This window comes from Colobus angolensis, unplaced genomic scaffold, assembly GCF_000951035.1.
Source record: "Colobus angolensis palliatus isolate OR3802 unplaced genomic scaffold, Cang.pa_1.0 Scaffold161, whole genome shotgun sequence".
Classification (NCBI taxonomy): Eukaryota; Metazoa; Chordata; class Mammalia; order Primates; family Cercopithecidae; genus Colobus; species Colobus angolensis.
In genome coordinates this window covers 3,836,961-3,856,275 of record NW_012114722.1, presented here as the reverse complement: position 1 = coordinate 3,856,275, position 19,315 = coordinate 3,836,961, and the positions used below count along the sequence as shown (strand labels likewise).

The 19,315-nt window shown below is 35.8% G+C and overlaps 1 protein-coding gene across 4 annotated transcripts in view; it reads left to right on the top strand.

The window, feature by feature from the left end:
• The window catches only part of DIAPH2 (diaphanous-related formin 2), a 940,316-nt gene that overhangs the window by 51,695 nt on the left and 869,306 nt on the right, over positions 1 to 19,315 (top strand). For all 4 annotated transcript variants that reach the window (XM_011937272.1, XM_011937270.1, XM_011937273.1 and 1 more), the window contains exons 2-3: positions 1,011 to 1,043; positions 3,829 to 4,005. In XM_011937272.1, coding sequence (XP_011792662.1) covers positions 1,011 to 1,043; positions 3,829 to 4,005 — 210 coding nt within the window. The remainder of the gene's footprint in view (positions 1 to 1,010; positions 1,044 to 3,828; positions 4,006 to 19,315) is intronic.

Sequence of the window (19,315 nt, the reverse complement as noted above, 5' to 3'; positions counted from 1 at the left end):
ATGGTCTTTAACAGCATTGGGTTAGTGGTATTTGAAGACAATTTTCTGAGATCCAAGCAATTTTCATTTACTTAAAACTCATAATGGAATCCTCCCCACAGTGAGAAGACCCTATGTTTTTTAGTGTGCATGACCAAGTTGATACATATTCTTTAGCTTCTGTTGTAAGAAATAAATGTATAGGATCTGGCAGAACATTAAATTCAATTTCTAACAGACAATTAAAAAAAATCTGGTTCTTTCCTAATCACACCCCAATTGGCACCTCAACATATTTATAATAAAAACTATATTTCATGCTCATCATACATTATTGTAAGGTCTTGAACTATTCCGTGAATCCTGGAAGATAACTACATTGTTTGGTATTGCTTTAGTATTGCTGTACTCCAATTCTTCAAATAACGTTGCTCATATATATTCAATTTTATGTTCAAATAAGTTCAATTTTATTTAGAATATTTTGAAAATATTTCTAATTTATTTATAAGGATAGTTTTAAAAAAATAAGTTCAATTTTATTTAGCATCTTTATAAAAGTGTCCTTTAAATATCCATCAGGAGTAACACAGTTCTTAGGCCAAGCTGTTTCATTATATTTCATTCTTGTTAAATGTGACATTTTTCCTATTGTACATGTTGTTGTTTTTTAAATTTAGGTATCTTAACTTGAGGATTCATTTCCAAACTTCTATATAACATGCAAGGACTTATGATTTTGTGGTGTCTTTTCTTACATTTCAGCACTGTGTAGTGACGTCTGATCTGGATCTGATTTGGGACCTTGGGAGCCATATTTAAAAACAAATATGTACACCTTTGCCAAACCTTCATTTTTAATCATTAAAAAGTTTTTTCTTTAAAGAATATATTGTTTATATGTTTGAACTTTCTGATTCTTTTTGACTGTTTACAGTTAATAAAAATGAACATTAGTAAATTATTTTATTGTTTGATTTATGAATTTCTCTTATCTGATTGGTTTTTTTGTTTCTTTTTGGTTTTAATAGAACATTCAAATAAAAACTTTGGCAGATGATGTGGTAAGGTGGTCTTAGCATGTTATTATATTACTTATGCATGTTGCCTTTTTATTAAAATGGGTGGACATAAAAGCATTGATATATGTAAGATATGAAATATCTGGATATTTATAAAGTATAGTAGAATGGAGTAATTGTCAATTCAGTGACTTCCTTTTCGAATATTAACATAAACAATTATATGAGATCCCAACAGAATTTTCATATCATCCTCCTGATATTTACCTTAACCAAAAGTTTTCTAAAATCTCCATGTGAATCTAAACTCTGGAAAACACAGATGCTTCCCTTGTTGATGGCCAAATAAATTGTGAATATATTAAACATTAATATTGGAGGAAATTAATTTCCATTAGAAAGGAAATTAAGTTCACTATGTTGGTCAGATGTGTGCTACTAAATTTAAAAACCAGTATTTTAAAGCTGAATTTGTCATAGTATATCTTATTAAAAGTTATGGGCTCAAAATTTAAATATACCCTTTTATAGCTAAACTGTAAAAAATGGTATTTTAAGCATTGACAATTTTTTTTTTCCTATGTGAAGTTACCTATTTACAAATAATGTAAAGTAATGATAGTGCTCAAAGGAGATGAAGGTATGTGGCTTAACTACATTTTCTTTCTTTTTTTTGAGATGGAGTCTCGCCCCGTCGCCCAGGCTGGAGTGCAGTGGCGCGATCTCGGCTCACTGCAACCTCCACCTCCCTGGTTCAAGCAATTCCCCTGCCTCACCCTCCCAAGTAGCTGGGATTACAGGTGCCCACCACCAAGCCCGGCAAATTTTGTATTTTTAGTAGAGACAGGGTTTCACCATCTTGGCCAGACTGGTCTCAAACTCCTGACCTCATGGTCCACCCACCTCAGTTTCCCAAAGTGCTGGGATTACAGGCGTGAGCCACTGCGCCTGGCCAACTACATTTTCTTACCAAGGTATAGCTGAAATCAAAAGCTAATTTTCTAGAAAAAGTGAAAGACACAGTGGAAGATCAAATATATATGTTATTAATGCTACTCAGTAAAAAGGCTAGTACTGGAAAAGTAAATATTAAGTGATATGAAGGGAAAGGGAAGAGATATGTTGATTTAATGGTTAGTTGCATATTTAAATTCTTTCATGTCCACCATATTTTTAGTGAAATTTGACTATTGAATATATCCTCAGCTTATTTTGGATTACTTTTTTCTTGAGTTGTTTGAAGATATACTATATAACTAAACCAACAATTTCCCTCAAAAAGTTAAAAGAAAATGTGAAAATGTAGTTCAAGGTGATTAGAAGAAATGAATCTTAAGTTAATGTGAAGACTGAGTTAGGAACCAGGGACTGGTGAATTTAGGAAAGTCACCTTCTCTGGGAAATGAGGGGATTGGTTTAGATTATTTTTCAAGTTTCTTCTCAGCTCTAAAATACTATGATTTATATCATCTCTTTGTCAGCAACCATGTACTCAAATTACTTTTGTAATCCTAAATAAGCTGCTTAAAACTGCTCACATTTCTTTCAAAGTATACTTTTTGGTTTTAAAAAAGTGTTCTTTGAATTAATAAAATAAAGGTATGCTCATTAATGAGTTCACATAATTTTACATAAGCTATGGTAATAACTTCTGTGATGCTCTTTGTATTGTTGAAGTAATTATATAAGGATTCTGGTAACATGGTGGTGAAGATACACGGTCCTGATATTTAACATGTCTGCTTGTTTAATGTGAACTTGATGGTGTGCATGTGCTTCCTAACAGAAACCATAATAAAACTGAGTTCATTCAGTTTTATGCACATTACTAACTTTTGATGTCCCATGTTTTGTGGTTTAAAATAGAATATCCTAATTACATGCAACTGAAGTCATTAACTCACTTTATGTGAAATAGCAAGCTAATTAATTAGAGATTTTACACGGAATCATTGGTTCGAAGTCAATATCCATAAAATAGCAAGTTTTTCATAATATTTGTAGGAATAAGAAATTTCTGTTTATTATATTTCCAGTAAATGGAGAAGGTGATGTTTTTATCTTTGTTTTACTTCCTCATTGGTCCAACATTTTAGGGAAGAAAACGCTGGGGGAAAATAATAATAGTAACAACAATAATAAATAGCAGTTAAGTGCAATAAACATATTAACTTATTTAAATTTCACAATAACCGTACTGTGTAGGTAATATCATTATCCCTATTTCAGAGATGAGGAAACAGAGAGACCAAGTAACTTTCACATGGTTACTCAGCCAGTAAATGGCAGAGCTTGGACTGAAACCCAAGTAATCTGTCTTGAGTCCATGCTCTTAACCATTCTACTGCTACACTGACAGATTATTCATATATACTTGTCACAATTTTTGCAACTTTGAAGGAGAAAAACATTACCATAATTTTCTCTTAGAATTGGATATCAGTAGCTCTTTTTAGTTTCTTTCTCTTTTTTCATAGTTCTAAATTTACCACCAAAGACACATTCTCCCTGAAACAACCAACAGGACTTTGATCCGAGACTTTTTTTTTTTTTTCACTTATTTGCTGTGCAAAACAGAAATGACAAGGGACTAAGTTTTACTTTTGAAGAATACTTTTTACCCCCAGAGTTCTGAGGCTGAAGAACTACTTCAGGGTTTCAAAATAGTACAATCTCTAACTGGAGCTTGCTGCTTAAAATAGTATTTTGTCAAAAGACCATAATGATATGTATTATACTAAGTACCGTTTTGATGTTTCAATTCTTCATGTTAGTAGTTCTTGATCTTTTTCTCAGGGCTTTTTATTTATTTATTTTTTGTTTGCAGCGTGACCGAATTACAAGTTTTAGAAAATCTACTGTCAAAAAAGAAAAACCTCTTATTCAACATCCTATTGATTCTCAAGTCGCGATGAGTGAGTTTCCCGCAGCTCAGCCATTATATGATGAACGATCTTTGAATTTGTCAGAAAAGGAAGTATTGGATCTCTTTGAGAAAATGATGGTAAGTTATACCCCTAATTTTGATGTAATTTTAAAATGTGTGTGCCCGGAATAGCACTGAGTTTTAAGGAGGTCTGTTTGTACGGACAGTGTTTATATCACATAAAGAAGAGACCAGAAACTTGATATAACCAAACTATTAGCAAAAGTATCCTTTTTATTTTTCTTTTCTCTTGGCAAAAATGTCTGTACCTGTCTATCTCTTCCACTGTGAGCTCCTAAAAGTAGAGGCAGTTTAGTTTATCTTTGTTTTCTACTGTTTAGTAGTCTCTAGGACATCGAGTCAGTTTTTCAACTAACTGATTTGTGTGTCTGTTTCTACAAAGCCAAAGAGGCCTATGTCCTCTGCTGAAAACAGCACAAGGTCTCTTGTTGGGTATATGAAATAGACTTGGGAGGGTAGAGAGTAACAATAGAAGGGACAAAGAAATTAATTCATCCAAGTTTATTCTATTAGCAACATTCATACAACCTATGTTTTCTAGCATGTTTCCTATGTTTTATAGCTTGTGGCCTAAATAATTTCCTGTATTAGATAATGAATACAATATTTTGAGTATTCAGAAGTTTATGGCAGGAGAGGGGAGAAATGAGGAATTAAACCATATTACAATGGTTAATTTGACCAGAGAAGAACTAGAGATCTTGATTGGTGATTCATTCATTCAAAATTATATCCCACATGTTACTGTACATTTTTTGTGGTTGTCTATTTATCTGTACTTAAGAGTTCACAGGAGTTTCAAAGGTCACCTTACAACAAAATAAAAGGTTAAGAATCAATGAAATATAGACCCTACTGTGCCCACTACGGAACATCTTGTCATCACCTCTCCTGCTACCCTTATGATTTATCTCCCACACCTAGAAGAGTTAGTAGGCCTTTAATAAATATGTGTTGGTAGTTGTTGAATGAATCCAAACAAAATTTCCCTTTATCTTTAAAATTTTCCTTGACTATTCCTTCCATCTAGCCACAACTGGCATTTGGGGTATTCCCCTGAAACAAGTCCTGACACTTTTACCCTTTTTCACTCTTCTTCCTGCTTCTGTGGTGCACCCTTTTTCCTGGTGCTCCTTTCATGCTCTCTTCTTTAAACCATCTTTCAACAAACAACCTTTTCTCTTTTGAAGTCTGTTACTGCTGACCTTTCTTGATGATAGCACCTGGCTATACTTTTGTCCTTTACCCTTGCTACTTATTTTGGTGATTTCAGCTATTATGCTAATAGCCCCTTCAATACGTTTTTTGCTCTTAGTTCCTTGTTTTCTAAACTCTGACTTTTGCATTTATATATTTAGCTAATTATAGGTATGACTATACCTTGGACTGTGTCATCCTTTAGAATAATTCCACCTCTAAGATCTTTAACTCTGAAGTTTTCCCTAGAAGCTAAACAATTTACACTACTTTTCCAAGACCCTTAATTTTACAGAGCATGTATTGTGTAGTGGTTAAAAACCTGGACTTTGGGGTCATTCAGAATGTTTGTAGCATTCCTTTCCTTTATCAAATAAGCTCTGTTGTGTCTTTAATTGCTAGTATTTTCTGATTACCTAGATACCCCTCAGTTTATCACCTGGTGTCCTTAATCACTGAAAACAATGATGACAGCAACAAACACAGAAACATTCCTTGATACTATTAACACTTTTTATCTTTTCAAATCTTTCTTCTCTATAGGTAAAAATTATACTCGTTGCTTTAAGCTGCTGACAATTTGGTTACTACCTTTTGCGGTATTGAAATAGTTCTCCGAGTTCATCAGCGGCATTGCCGTATTCAGTTTTTTTACACTCAACATTATAGGGCCATCTTCCCTTCATTGATTATCTCATTCACTTCTAATTTCTTGCCAAATCCCATTGGTTTTGCTTTTGTAAGAACTGTTACATTTGTGTCCTCAGGTGTCCTCCAGCTGTTCTTGCCCTACTTTAGATGATAACCCTCTCTAGTTGTTTCTTGTGGCTACTAAAATAGCTTCCTAACTGGTGTTCCTCCCATTCTCCAGGTTTTGCCTATTCCAATCCAGTGCTACCCTATGATTTGGACACAGAGTTCTTTTCTGAAGCCCCAGGTGGGCCTTTATGTTTTCAGAGAATCGGTTTATATGTCCCTACTCCGTTCCCTCAACTACGCTCCTAGATGCCTTTCACACCTTTGCTTTGCTGCTCCACTCTCAGAGCTCTTCTCTGCTGATTACCTTGCTGCTTAATTTACTGAGTAAATTGAAGCATTCAGAAAAGAACTTCCACAGGTTTCCACCACTATATTTACCTTTTAGTATCTGCATTCATGTATCTGTCTTGCTACCTATCACCATAGATGAAATTTGCAGGTCTGCGTTCTTCTACTTGTGTATAAATTTTCATTCCTTTCACCTACTCACAGACATTGCTCCAATAATTTTTTCTTCTCTCTCTACCATTCTGAGCAGCATATAAACATGCGATCCCATTTTTAGAAAACTTTCTTTTGATCCTTTCTCTGTTGTTAGCTATCACTCCACTTATTTACTCTGCTTTGAAGCAAAGCACCTCACAATAATTTTATTTATATGCACTGCTTCCAGTTTTCATCCTCTCACTTTCTCTTCTAAACTCACTCCAACTAGGTTTCCATCCCACCATTCTATCAAAACTGCTCTTATCAATGTCACTAGATATCTTCATGCTGCCAAATCCCGTGGTCAATTCTCAGTTCTCATCTTAATTTTTTTTGAGACAGGATCTCTCTTTCACCCAGGCTGGAGTGCAGCAGTGGCATGATCATGGCTCACCACAGCCTCAATCTCCTGGGCTCTGGTGATCCTCCCACCTTAGCCTCCCCAGTAACTGGGACTACAGGCATGCATTGCACCACCATACCCAGCTAATCGTTTTGTATTTTTTGGTAGAGACAAGGTCTTGCTACATTGTCCAGGCTGGTCTTGGACTCCTGAGCTCATGTGATCTGCCTGCCTTGGCCTCCCAAAGTACTGGGATTACAAGTGTGAGCCACCATGCCCAGCCTCTCATCGTAATTGACCTATCAGCAGCATTCTATGCAGTTGATTATTCTCTCCAATCTGAAACACTTTTTTTTTGTCTCCTCAACATTCATCTTGTTTTCCTCCTACCTCTCAGGCCACTCCTTTTCAGTCTTCTTTGCTCGTTCCTCTTTATGCCTGAACCTCTAAATCAAATCACACAAGCATGTGAGGTAAGGCACATATTAATTAGCTAGATTTAGTCATTCCACAATGAGTATATACTTCAAAACATCGTGCTGTACATGCTAAATACATACAATTTTATCTGTCAATCAAAAAAACTTATTTATAAATGGACATATATTATTTTTAAGTAACAGTATAGTATAATAGGATATCAGAGAAATATGGTTTGATTAAAAGTAACAACCAAAAGTTAAACTGAAAACTTTAAAGATTATATCTCTACTTTGAGAGAAGTCTACTTATATTCTGAATATTATGTATTTTCTATATTATCTTAGTTTGACTGTAATAACCTTACAGTGACCAAATTATTTTATGAATAACTATAGTTTTCATTTACTGTATACTTATGCCTAAGGCATGAAACTAAAACATTTAAATGTATTGTTTCAGTTGATCCTTAGGACAGTGCCACAAAGTAGGTAAGATTGTTATACCCCATTTTCAGGTAAGGAAAGTGAAGCTTAGAAAGAGGTAAGAAAATTGATTCATTAACTTGACTAAGCTAGTAAGTAGCTGAGCTGAAACTTAAATTTAGGTACATAAAAATATAAAACATTGACATTTTTGTAACATCTACCTTTAATAATGCTTCATTTAGGCTAAATATAAAATTAGTACATTTTCCTTGCACACATATTGAGGAGAAGTAGAAGACAAATCAGAGATACATTAGAGTGGTAGGTAAAGCCAGCCTGGGATGGATTATTTCCTCCTGATAATGGAACATTGTCTGTAATTGCTTTTTACAGAGCATCAGTTGAGAAGAATGAGTCCAAAAATCTAGCAATGGAAACTGTTAAAAATGTCATTGTCACAGCTGATTGGGAGAAAGCACTTAAGTCATTCTGTTTCTAAAACACGGAAGTAGACTTCCAGATACAAAATTTCTCCTTTTTTATTTCACTCCTTGTTGGTGTCTTTCCTTGTACAAATAATGTAAAAGGTGTTCTTGTCGTATTTGGTGTTTCTTATGACAATCTTCCTTCTCCTGGGTCTTTTGATGGTACCTTTATTGTGCTGTTTCTCTTGATTGGCTTTTCTAGACTTTAGAGAACTATGAAGGTTTAGAATATCTGTTTTCAATACTATATATGTATTTTAGGTTAACATACCTTGAGGGGTAAAAGGTTTTTTTTGTTTGTTTTTTTTTTTTTTTTTTTTTTTTGAGACAGAGTTTTGCATTGGTTGCCCAGGCTAGAGTGCAATGGCACGATCTCGGTTCACTGCAACCTCCGCCTCCTGAGTTCAAGCGATTCTCCTGCCTCAGCCTCGCAAGTAGCTGGGATTACAGACAGGCACCACCATGCCTGGCTAATTTTGGATTTTTAGTAGAGACGGCATTTCTCCATGTTGGTCAGGCTGATCTTGAACTCCCAACCTCAAGTGATCTGCCTGCCTCGGCCTCCCAAAGTGCTGGGATTACAGGCTTGAGCCACCGTGCCTGGCCAAAACATTTTAAATAATAGCAGCAAATAGCATGACATTATACACAGTAATAATATATGAGATGCTTGACAAGAAATAAATTACCTTATAATTTACTATTTAGAATTTCTGGGTAATGATGTATTGGTGAAACTTTTGGTTAAAAACTTAACAAAAAACAATATTCAAATACAATCCTTTCTTACTCTGAAAATTGAAGCTCTTGTTACGCCTGAGGATCATATCTATCAACAGCAGTTCTCATTGGATGGGCTTCTAGATATAGATAATTGAACTAGATCTAAAAGTACTGCAGGACATGTTTTTTTTTAAAAGGTAGCTCTTTTTACTTAATTACTAACGGATCATTTCACAAATCACTTGATTCTTCCTAGCTAAGAAAACTTTTGAAATAATTTCAGTTAACTGAAAGATCTGAGTAGTCTGGTTTTACTAGTGTATTAGTAGACTACTAGTATCTCATTGACTCTGGCATCTATTCTGTGCATTGGTGCATCACTTTTTGTATTGTGCTTATTCAATGATGCAATTTTTTTTTTTTTTTTTGTCTGTTTCATTTTTTTGGTTTAGGTTGGAGTTTAGTTGCCCAATCTCAGCTCACTGCAAGCTCCGCCTCCCAGGTTCAAGCAATTCTCCTGCCTCAGCCTCCTGAGTAGCTGCGACTGCAGGCGTCTGCCACCACCCTCGGCTAATTTTTGTATTTTTAGTAGAGATGGGGTTTCACCATATTGGCCAGGCTGGTCTCAAACTCCTGACCTTGTGATCCGCCCACCTCGGCCTCCCAAAGTGCTGGGATTACAGGCTTGAGCCACTGCGCCCGGCCTCAATAATGCAATTTTAAAGGGACTTTCTAAGTAATGGTATCAATGGCTACTGCTGGCAAGTTTAAAGTTCCAAATTTGCAATAAATATTTATTTATTTTGTGTTTATTTAGAGACTGGGCCTTGCTCTGTTGCCCAGGTTGGATCACGGGTCACAGCAGCCTCAAACTCCCCGGCTCACGCCCTTCTCCCACCTCAGCCTCCCAAGAATCTGGGACTACAGGCATGTGCCAAATAAATGCGATTTTTAATTTATTTTTGTGGAGATGAGGTTTTGCCATGTTGCCCAAGCTGGTCTCCAACTCCTAGGCTCAAGAAATCCTCCTGACTTGGCCTCTAAAGTGCTGGGATTATAGACATGAGCCACGGTGTCTGGCCTTGAAATATTTTGATGATTGTTTATTTTATAGAGCTCTTTATTAAGACAGTGTCTTTCATAGTTTGTAAAACCGAATTTTGTATTTAGAGTATGGTTGCTAACTACTAATTGAAAATTGAGAAGTGGTTCTTTTACTAAAATTTTCAAGAATTGAAACCACTGCTTTTATAAGATTGTTAAAATTACTTGCATGGGGTAAATCACACTTGCTCTTTAAGATTCTGGTCTCTAGGCCGGGCGCGGTGGCTCACACCTGTAATCCCAGCACTCTGGGAGGTCGAGACGGGTGGATCACGAGGTCAGGAGATCAAGACCATCCTGGCTAACACGGTGAAACCCCGTCTCTACTAAAAAATACAAAAAACTAGCCGGGCGAGGTGGCGGGCATCTGTAGTCCCAGCTACTCGGGAGACTGAGGCAGGAGAATGGCGTCAACCCGGGAGGCGGAGCTTGCAGTGAGCTGAGATCCGGCCACTGCATTCCAGCCTGGACGACAGAGTGAGACTCCGTCTCAAAAAAAAAAAAAAAAAAAAGATTCTTGTCCCCTCCCCTACCCAGAGTCATGTTTTCAACCTTCCACAAGTGGGTAAAGGTAGGATGAAAACAATACTCCTTCCATGTTGTTATTATTGGTAACTTTTTTTCTTTTTCTTTTTTTTTTTCTTTTGAGATGGAGTCTTGCTGTGTCCCTTAGGCTGTAGTGCAGTGGTGTGATCATGGCTCACTGCGGCCTTGACCTTCTGGGATCACACAAACGTCCCACCTCAGCATCCTGAGTAGCTGAGACTGTATGCATGTGTCACCATGCCTGGCTAATTGTTTTATTGTTTTGTAGAGATGTGGGTCTTGCTATTTTGCCCAGGCTGATCTCAAACTCCTGGACTCAAGCAGTCCTCCTGACTTGGCCTCCCAAAGTGCTGGGGGTTACACTATATTGGTTGCCTATATTTGGTGACTTTTAAAGATGACTGAACTAAAGCGGTTCATATTCATAACTCTTCTCATATTGATCAGAAGCATTTTGTATTGCCTCTAATTAGGATTGGATGAAATATCTCCTCAATTCTACTTTAAATGTAAGGAAATTAATAATGCTGTAATTGAATAACTCTTCAACATTTTAAGTTGTTATAACCTTTGAGCTTACTGAGAATAACTGAGCTGGTTTTTGTACGTTGAGTATACTGCTTAGGGACTGTTAAATGCTTAATAGTGTTTTCATCCAGACTGAATTATGCAATTAGAGTTCTTTTTGGGGAGAGGGGTGTTGGGAGAGGGGAGATTTTCATTTTAAGATTAAAAAAGTAAACCCATAGAAATTTCTTGGGAGTTCAAGTTGGAATTTGATTTCTATTAGCAGCACAAGGAACTCTCAAGTGGAGGTTCAGGTTACATTGGCCACCTATAGATACATCAGTAAGGACTGTGTTCTAATATAGGTAATTAAATAGTTTGTCTCATGCAAAAGCTGAGGCTAGTGATGACTTATGATTAACCTCTAGCCATATTTCATTTCAACCTAATTTATTAAAGGTAATGTTTAATATATGATTATACATGCAAATTTGATGTTTTACACTCTTTTCTATTCAGCAATTTATATTAATATACTTTGCATTTTTTGTCATAATTTAATGATAGTAGTTATATGCAATAAATACTAAATTATTCCATCTGTTAGAACTCTCATAAGTAATCCCAAAGCTTTTAATTTTTATTCTCTCACTTTTCCCTTTCATTAATTTAGAGAGAATAGTTGTGTTTGAATACCAGGTGTTGTACATTAACCCAAGCATCCTTGTTCTCCCTTGACTGCTATTATGGGTTTCTTTCTCACCCAACCCTAGTCTTTTAGAAGTTAGTTAGCTTGGATGAATCTTTTCGTGCCCTCAGAATAAGTAATTTTAATTAATAGTTAAGGTAGCACAAAATAAGTTATTGGTAAACTAGGTCTTAAAATCTATAAGAAGACATGGAAATAGTTGTCAGAAATTATTAGATTCTCAGAAATTGTCTAGACAGCATAATATCCACAGGTTATATTTACATTTTCAATATCCTTACTCCATATCATTAGACTGAGATAATGCCAGAGGCATTTCTAGACAACACGTTTTATTTTCTTATAAAACTCCCATGAAGAGCTTATAAAAGAGGAGCAAAACTTACCCAGTGAACAGATTTAAAGGTAACTAAATCTGGGTCAATTTTTAATTTTATTGCTGAGCATGATTTTTTAAAAACTTGGCTCTGTTCTTGGTTTGTACAGAGAAATGCTTTCAAAAATATTTCTTCTGTTTTGAAGGATTCTACTAGTATTTATTTGCATGAGTGTATTTAAGCAACTGTTTGTTGATATGTGCAATGTGCCAGATAGGATGCTACATGTTGGAAGTGTAAAGATGAATGCGGCACCTCCCTTACCCTCAGAAAGCTCAGTGTTTACTCAGGGAGAAAAGTAAATAAATGATTTCCATAGCACTAGGATAGCTGTGAATAGGCTACTGTGGGAACTTAGCCCTGTGCAGGTGCTCAGGATGGAAGCAGAGAACACCACCTAAATACACCGAAACCCAGTGTTAACTTCTCTGTTATCCGTCTTTATTTTTTGGCGTAAATGTTCTCAAAATTTGAACAGTTTAGTTCATCAAAGTCCCATGCCTTCCATACGCCCAATACTGTTTTAAGGTCTGAGAAGAAAGCAGTGAACAACTTAAAGAAAATCCCTACCATCCAGGAGCTTATGTTCTGGCAAGGGTGATATATTGGAACATAAGGCGGAGTTATAAAAGAAAACACAAATTTCTGTGTCATGGTGAAGTTTATTTGACAACTCTTTGCTGAATGCCAGGTACTTTGTTAGGTACAGCAGACATAAAGATGTTAAAGGTACTATCCCTGCCACAAGATTTTTATTTTGTATATCCTGCTAAGAATCGTTTTATATTTTTAAATTGTCACCCAAAAAAACTGTTTCAGGGCACATGAAAGTTATATGAATTTCAGTGTCTACAAATAAAGTTTTGTTGAATGTATCCATGCCCATTTGTTTATGTATTGTCTATAGCTCCTTTGTGCTATAGTAGAGTTGAGTAGTTGAGACAAAGACTATATGGTCTGCAAAACCTAAAATATTTACTGTCTGGAAATTTACAGAGAAAGTTTGCCAACCTCTGGACTAGTCCAAGAGTCTCTAAACCTTTTATTTCCACCTCAGGAAAAAAAAAAAAACAACATATATATATGTGTGTGTGTGTGTGTCTATATATATTTTTGAGTAAGTAGCCCTAATATATTTTAAACATTGTATACATGCCTGTATGTACTAATATTAATATGTACATTATAAAATATACACAGTAAAAACAAGAAAAACATGAACAATATTTTAAAATGATTTAAAATGAGTTTATTTCTTAATCATACAAAAGTCTTTGCTGTCATGATTATAACTTTTTAGTGAGAACTGTGTCACTATGTCATTTTTTATGTCTTGCTTTAAAATAGGCGGTAATTAGAAAGTTTAGCTCCAAGTTCATTTTATTTTGATATTTGGTTTAATTTCTCTCATAATTGAAACAAATCTGACAAAGATTTGTAGGTTCAAATGGAACAAGTACACCATTAGCAACTTACTAAATATAGATTAACTTTTATGAGACCAATCCATGAATGAAGCAAAGATTTCCTGCTGAACCATGGCTAGTAAATTCCTGTCTTATTTGACGACAACCAGTTATTCTTGCAACTAATCTGGAGTATTGTATTTTTATATTTCTAAATAAATGGGTTCAAAATGGACTTTAATAAATGGGTCTTCAACAAATGCCGTTGGGAAGATGAGCTCTTTCCATTTTTTCTTCTACATTAGTAATGTGTAAACCCTTATCCTCATGTTTGTGTACTCATGCCTGTTCCAGACAGTACAATTAACACCGGGAAGAAAGAGGAAGTAATTCAAGCAAGGGTGAAGGGGACTGACTTGGAAGTTGGGTCTGTCTTTGTGGCTTTTCCAGTAAAGTAGGTTTGAAAAGGAGTTACTTTCTTACTAATTGTTACAATGTCAAGGAATTTCTTTTCTTTTCATAAATGAAAAATGCCTAACTCATGCTAAATTTCAAGTTTGTTTTTGTTTTTGTATTTTTTTTTTTTTTTTGAGACGGAGACTCACTCTGTCACCTAGGCTGGAGTGCAGCTGCGCGATCTCTGCTCACTGCAACCTTTGCCTCCTGGGTTCAAGAGATTCTCTTGCCTCAGCCTCCTGAGTAGCTGGGATTACAGGTGCCCACCACCACGCCTGGCTAATTTTTGTATTTTTAGTAGAGATGGGGTTTTGCCATGTTGGCCAGGCTGGTCTCAAACTCCTGACCTCAGGTGATCCGCCTGTCTTAGCTTCCCGAAGTGCTGGGATTATAGGCATGGCACTGTGCCTGGCTAATTTTGACAATTTAAAAATACTTTATCTTGAAATAACCAGAAATATCTCTGGTTTTCATGTTAACTTCCTATTTCATTTCAAAATATTGTAAATATTTTATTGTATTTGAAATATCTTGCTTTTATTTAAAGAAGAACAATCTTCTTGACTCTATGTAGTACTCTGTGTACTTCAGTTTCAACTTCTTGCAATGGCCTTGAATTTTACGTGTGGGTTTACCTGACTCAGGACTCCTTCCCTCATAGTTTTTCCACAAAACCTCTGTTTATTAACTAAATCATTTATTTTGGTTATATGTTTTGTCTGTTAAATTGTTCTATTGGTGACTCAAAGAGTAGTAGTTTATATATGTCATTATAGAAACAATCTAGCAAATGCTATAAAGTGAGATGTTTTTAAATAGGCTATATTTTTATCCAACTATATAGTAAACCTCCTACACTAATTGTTTAAATACTTGCTTTAGCAAGTTTTCAGTAATGATCTATATGTGTCTTCTGATACGTCAGTATTTGCTGACAAAGAAGTGTACTTCAGCTTTTTGCCATGTTGTTTTGCATGGATTCTTTCAGCTGCTTTTACCAAGTCTTTCTCTAATGCCATGGTACCTTTTGTCAGTTGTTATTAAAGAAAGAAAATTCAAAATAAGCTTCTAAACACTTATCATTAAGTTTACAAAGTATCGCTAAGGTACTGGATTAGAGTATAACATGATTCTGATTATTGTGGAGAAAATTGACAAATGAGTGAGAATTGAAGAATGAATGAATGAGAATACAAATGAATGAACAGGCAGCTGGTTCAACTTTTGACCTTCTCATTTGATCCTATTCTTATATGGCTTCTCAGTAATAACTTTAAGAATATAATGTTTGCTGAAGTGGAGGAATTTGTCTATAATAGGAAATTGTATCACGGCATATGAGAAGCTTAAAAAATGGTTTAGTATTTACAAATGTGGCTTTAAAAACATTATAAATGGTCCATTATTTAGACTTCAGTGTTTTTTAAAACCACAAAATACTACATTTTTTCTAATGTATTATAGATATATCAAATGTTAAACATGCTAAAAGCTTGCTTTTGTTTTGAATACCATAGGAAATCAGTATGTTTAGAAATAGTTTCATATTCAATTATGCTGTTTAGAGTTAATATTGAGTTATGAATATTGCTCTATTTAGCTTTATTATTATAGATCTGGAGTTAATGATTTGGAAGTGTTAGCTGCCTAATTAGTAATATGTATCTTATTTCTATAAGAATAAAATGAGTTATTATGGTCTCTTAACATGAATGGTACCCATTTTCAATCAACCTATGCAGCAAATTTATAAGTATAAAGAACTGTTGCTGATTCTAAAGCAAGTTAATATATTTAAAGAAAAGGTCTTAAATATCACATTGGTTCAACAAATATTTATTAAATATTTACTGCGTTCCAGGAATTATGCTTTTTGCTAGGAGTACAAGGATAAGTAAGTTCCTATTCTCAGCTTCGAGTTTAGAGGAGATAGATTTATCACATAATTTCAATGTAAGTGACACATAAGGAATTAATATGGAAGAATAGGATAAGGGTAGTTATTTTCAAATCAAGTACTTTAGGAGAAATCTTCCTGAAAAATTAGTGGTTGAGCATAGTCTTGAAGTATAATACTTAACCAGATGTGAATTTGGAGGGGGCAAGGATCGTATTAACAGATGGAGAGGATGGTAAAGATGACCACATTTCAGGCAGGGAGAACAGCATCATGAACGAAATAATGAGCGTGTAACAACACAGTTTATGTAGCAAAACTACAAACAACCTAACATTATTAAAACATAAGGGGTAAGATGAAAAGTGGTTAAAAGCCTGAGGTTGGGAGGTGATAACACTAATAGCTAGCATTCTTTGAAAGCTAGTTAATATACACCAGGCTTGTCATGCTTGATCACACTCAGTACTGACAACATTCCTCTGAGGTGTATAATCTTACATTGCTCTTATTGTCCTGCCTGCCTCCCTACAAAATAATTCTGTGATGGTATGATATCAGCAGTGTGTGCCATTAAAAACTGAATGGGTACATAGTAATGTAGAAATGTCACTGGAAGCACAGAAACTCTCTACCTAGAGACTGCCAAAGGTGACACTACCACACTCTTAGGCCCAGCTGTGAAGTATACAAATACAGACACTTAATCTTGTCAGCGTTCCAGAGTTGATTCTACTTGGAGGATGCAGATTGATAATAACCACATTTACAGGAGAATGAAATTTAACCAGAAGTTTTTTAAGCAATAGAGACATAGCCCAGCATATGTGAGCAGAACATAGGGATTTTGATGAAAACGAAAACAATATGAGTCAGCAGAATGATGTACTTAGCCAGTAAGATAATAAAATCAGAGGGTGAATTAATGGAAGTGTAAGTATTTCAAGCTGAGGGAGGTGGACGTTCTTTCTTTCCTTGCATTTGTTAAACCACAGAGTATTTGAGAGAGAGATGTGGACACCAACCCATGTTACATGAAGATAAGTTGAGTACTTTAGTCTGGAAGAAGGAATGTGGTCTTCAAATAACATTTATGTGGCTCTTGAATTAATTTCCTTCTGTCCAATCTGACATTTCTTCTTAGTTCGACTCTTATCTCTAGTCACTCAAATTACTTTAGCCCAAATTATTGAACATGAGAAAAATCCACTCTGGCAGGTTTAAATAGAATATAATTTTAGGGGATATTAGGTAGTTCTTGAATTAAGAGAGTTGCAGAAACAGGCTCCAGATAACATTATAGGAATAACTTCCAGAACCACACAACTGAAATACAGTTCTGATTAAGGAGCTCTTATCCCAGAACCATTTGATCAAAATGTCTTAAAGAAAAAGACACAGTTAATGCCATCAGTTCTGTAACAGCATCACGTCTGTTGCCAACTACATCAGCAAAATGGATGGCCTATTTGTGGCCTGCTTCCTCACATAGTTCACTTCTAAATCTACACCTCCTATACATGCATTTTATGGGTGGAGACGAAGCCACATGCCTGCACTCTAGTTAAAAGGGAGACTGACAAATGTAGTTTTTATAGATTATACCTTTGTCAGGTGGGACTGACAATGTGAGGATATATTAAATTGTAGAGGGCAAATAAATAAATAAATAAATAAATAAATTGTAGAGGGCATGTTCAAGTGATGTTGGGCAGCAAAAAATGATACATGACCACTAGAGTTTCCTGACTGGTCTCCCTCCTTCCAGTCAGATTTTTTTCTTCCTTTGAGACTCACAACCTGGTGAAGACATCTCTGACCTTTCCATCTGCCCTCTGTGTTTTCAAAGAATCTGATACATGTCTCAGTTAGAATTATTTGTTACTACTAGACTATAAATTATTTATTCAACAAACATATATAGCATTTACTATCAGGCATTGTTCTAAGTGCTTTATAAATAATATTTAATTTGAGTATAAAAACAGTCTACCAGATTAGATAGCCTAGCATAGTTTCTGGTGTGTAGTATGTGTTCAGTAAATAAGTGATTCAAAATTTTAAAACTAGAGAAGAAAAAAGGTCATGCCACCCACCTTAACACACATTATTTTGTTGTACATATTTCATGTCCAGTCATCGAAGGAAAAATTTGGCAAAAATTAAACTACCCTAAGATGAATGGGGCTGCCTGAAGAGGTAGGGAGTTCCCTGTCAGTTGAAATAGATACATATGCTGGGCATGGTGACTCATGCTTGTAATCCCAGCACTTTGGGAGGCCAAGGCGGATGGATCACTTGAGGCCAGGAGTTTTAGATCACCCTGGCCAACATGGCAAAACCCCATCTCTAAAAATACAAAAAAATTAGCTGGGTGTGGTGGCGCATGCCTGTAATCCCAGCTACTTGTGAGGCTGAGGCAGGAGAATCACTTGAACTTGGGAAGTGGAGGTTGAGTGAGCCAAGATCAGGCCACTGCACTCCAGCCTGGGCAACAAAGCAAGTCTCCACCTCAAAAAAAAAAAAAAAAAGGAAATAGATACAGATCGTAGATGAGCATCTGTGGACCACATTATAAGTGCTATCCAACCTAGTTTTGATGATTCTACTTTGATTCAACAATGCCAGAGCCTATGAGAGAGAGAGAGGAAAAAGATGTCTTCTGCCTTCTAGTAAGTCATTAACAAGTAAAATATCCAAATGAGAAATAACATTAGATAGAAAAGTGGGGATAGAGACAGTGATCCAGGTAATTAGGAAGAGAGGTGATGTATATATATATACACACACAAAATTTATAAGTATTTACTATAAATGAATCATCATAGGAGTTGCTGCAGTGGTTGCAAATATAGATTTTTGCTGTCAACAGTTACTGTTCAATAGATAGATGCAGTTTGTCTACTTTTGAGGATTGCCTTCCACATTCTCACATATGCATCTTTAAAAATAACTTTGATGCCGGGCGTGGTGGCTCACGCCTGTAATCCCAGCACTTTGGGAGGCCGAGGTGGGCAGATCATGAGGTCAGGAGATCGAGACCATCCTGGCTAACACGGTGAAACCCCATCTCTACTAAAAATACAAAAAATTAACCGGGCATGGTGGCAGGTGCCTGTAGTCCCAGCTACTCGGGAGGCTGAGGCAGGAGAATAGCATGAACCCGTGGGGCAGAGCTTGCGGTGAGCGGAGATCGCGCCACTGCACTCCAGCCTGGGCGACAGAGCGAGACTCCGTCTCAAAAATAAAAAAAAAATAAAAAAAGTAACTGATACTGTTCTTTGCCAATTAGTTTACTTTATTAAAAAAATAGAATGCTCAGAATTTCTGTAAGAGTAAAGGGATAAAAATACGGATTTTTTTTCCTTAAAAAATTTAGATATGATTCACATACTATAAAATTCACCCTTTTACAATGTGCTTCTTTCTTTCTTTCTTTCTTTCTCTCTCTCTCTCTCTCTCTCTCTCCCCCCCCCCCCCCCTCCTCTCTTCCTCTCTTCCTCTCTTCCTTCCTTCCTTTCTTT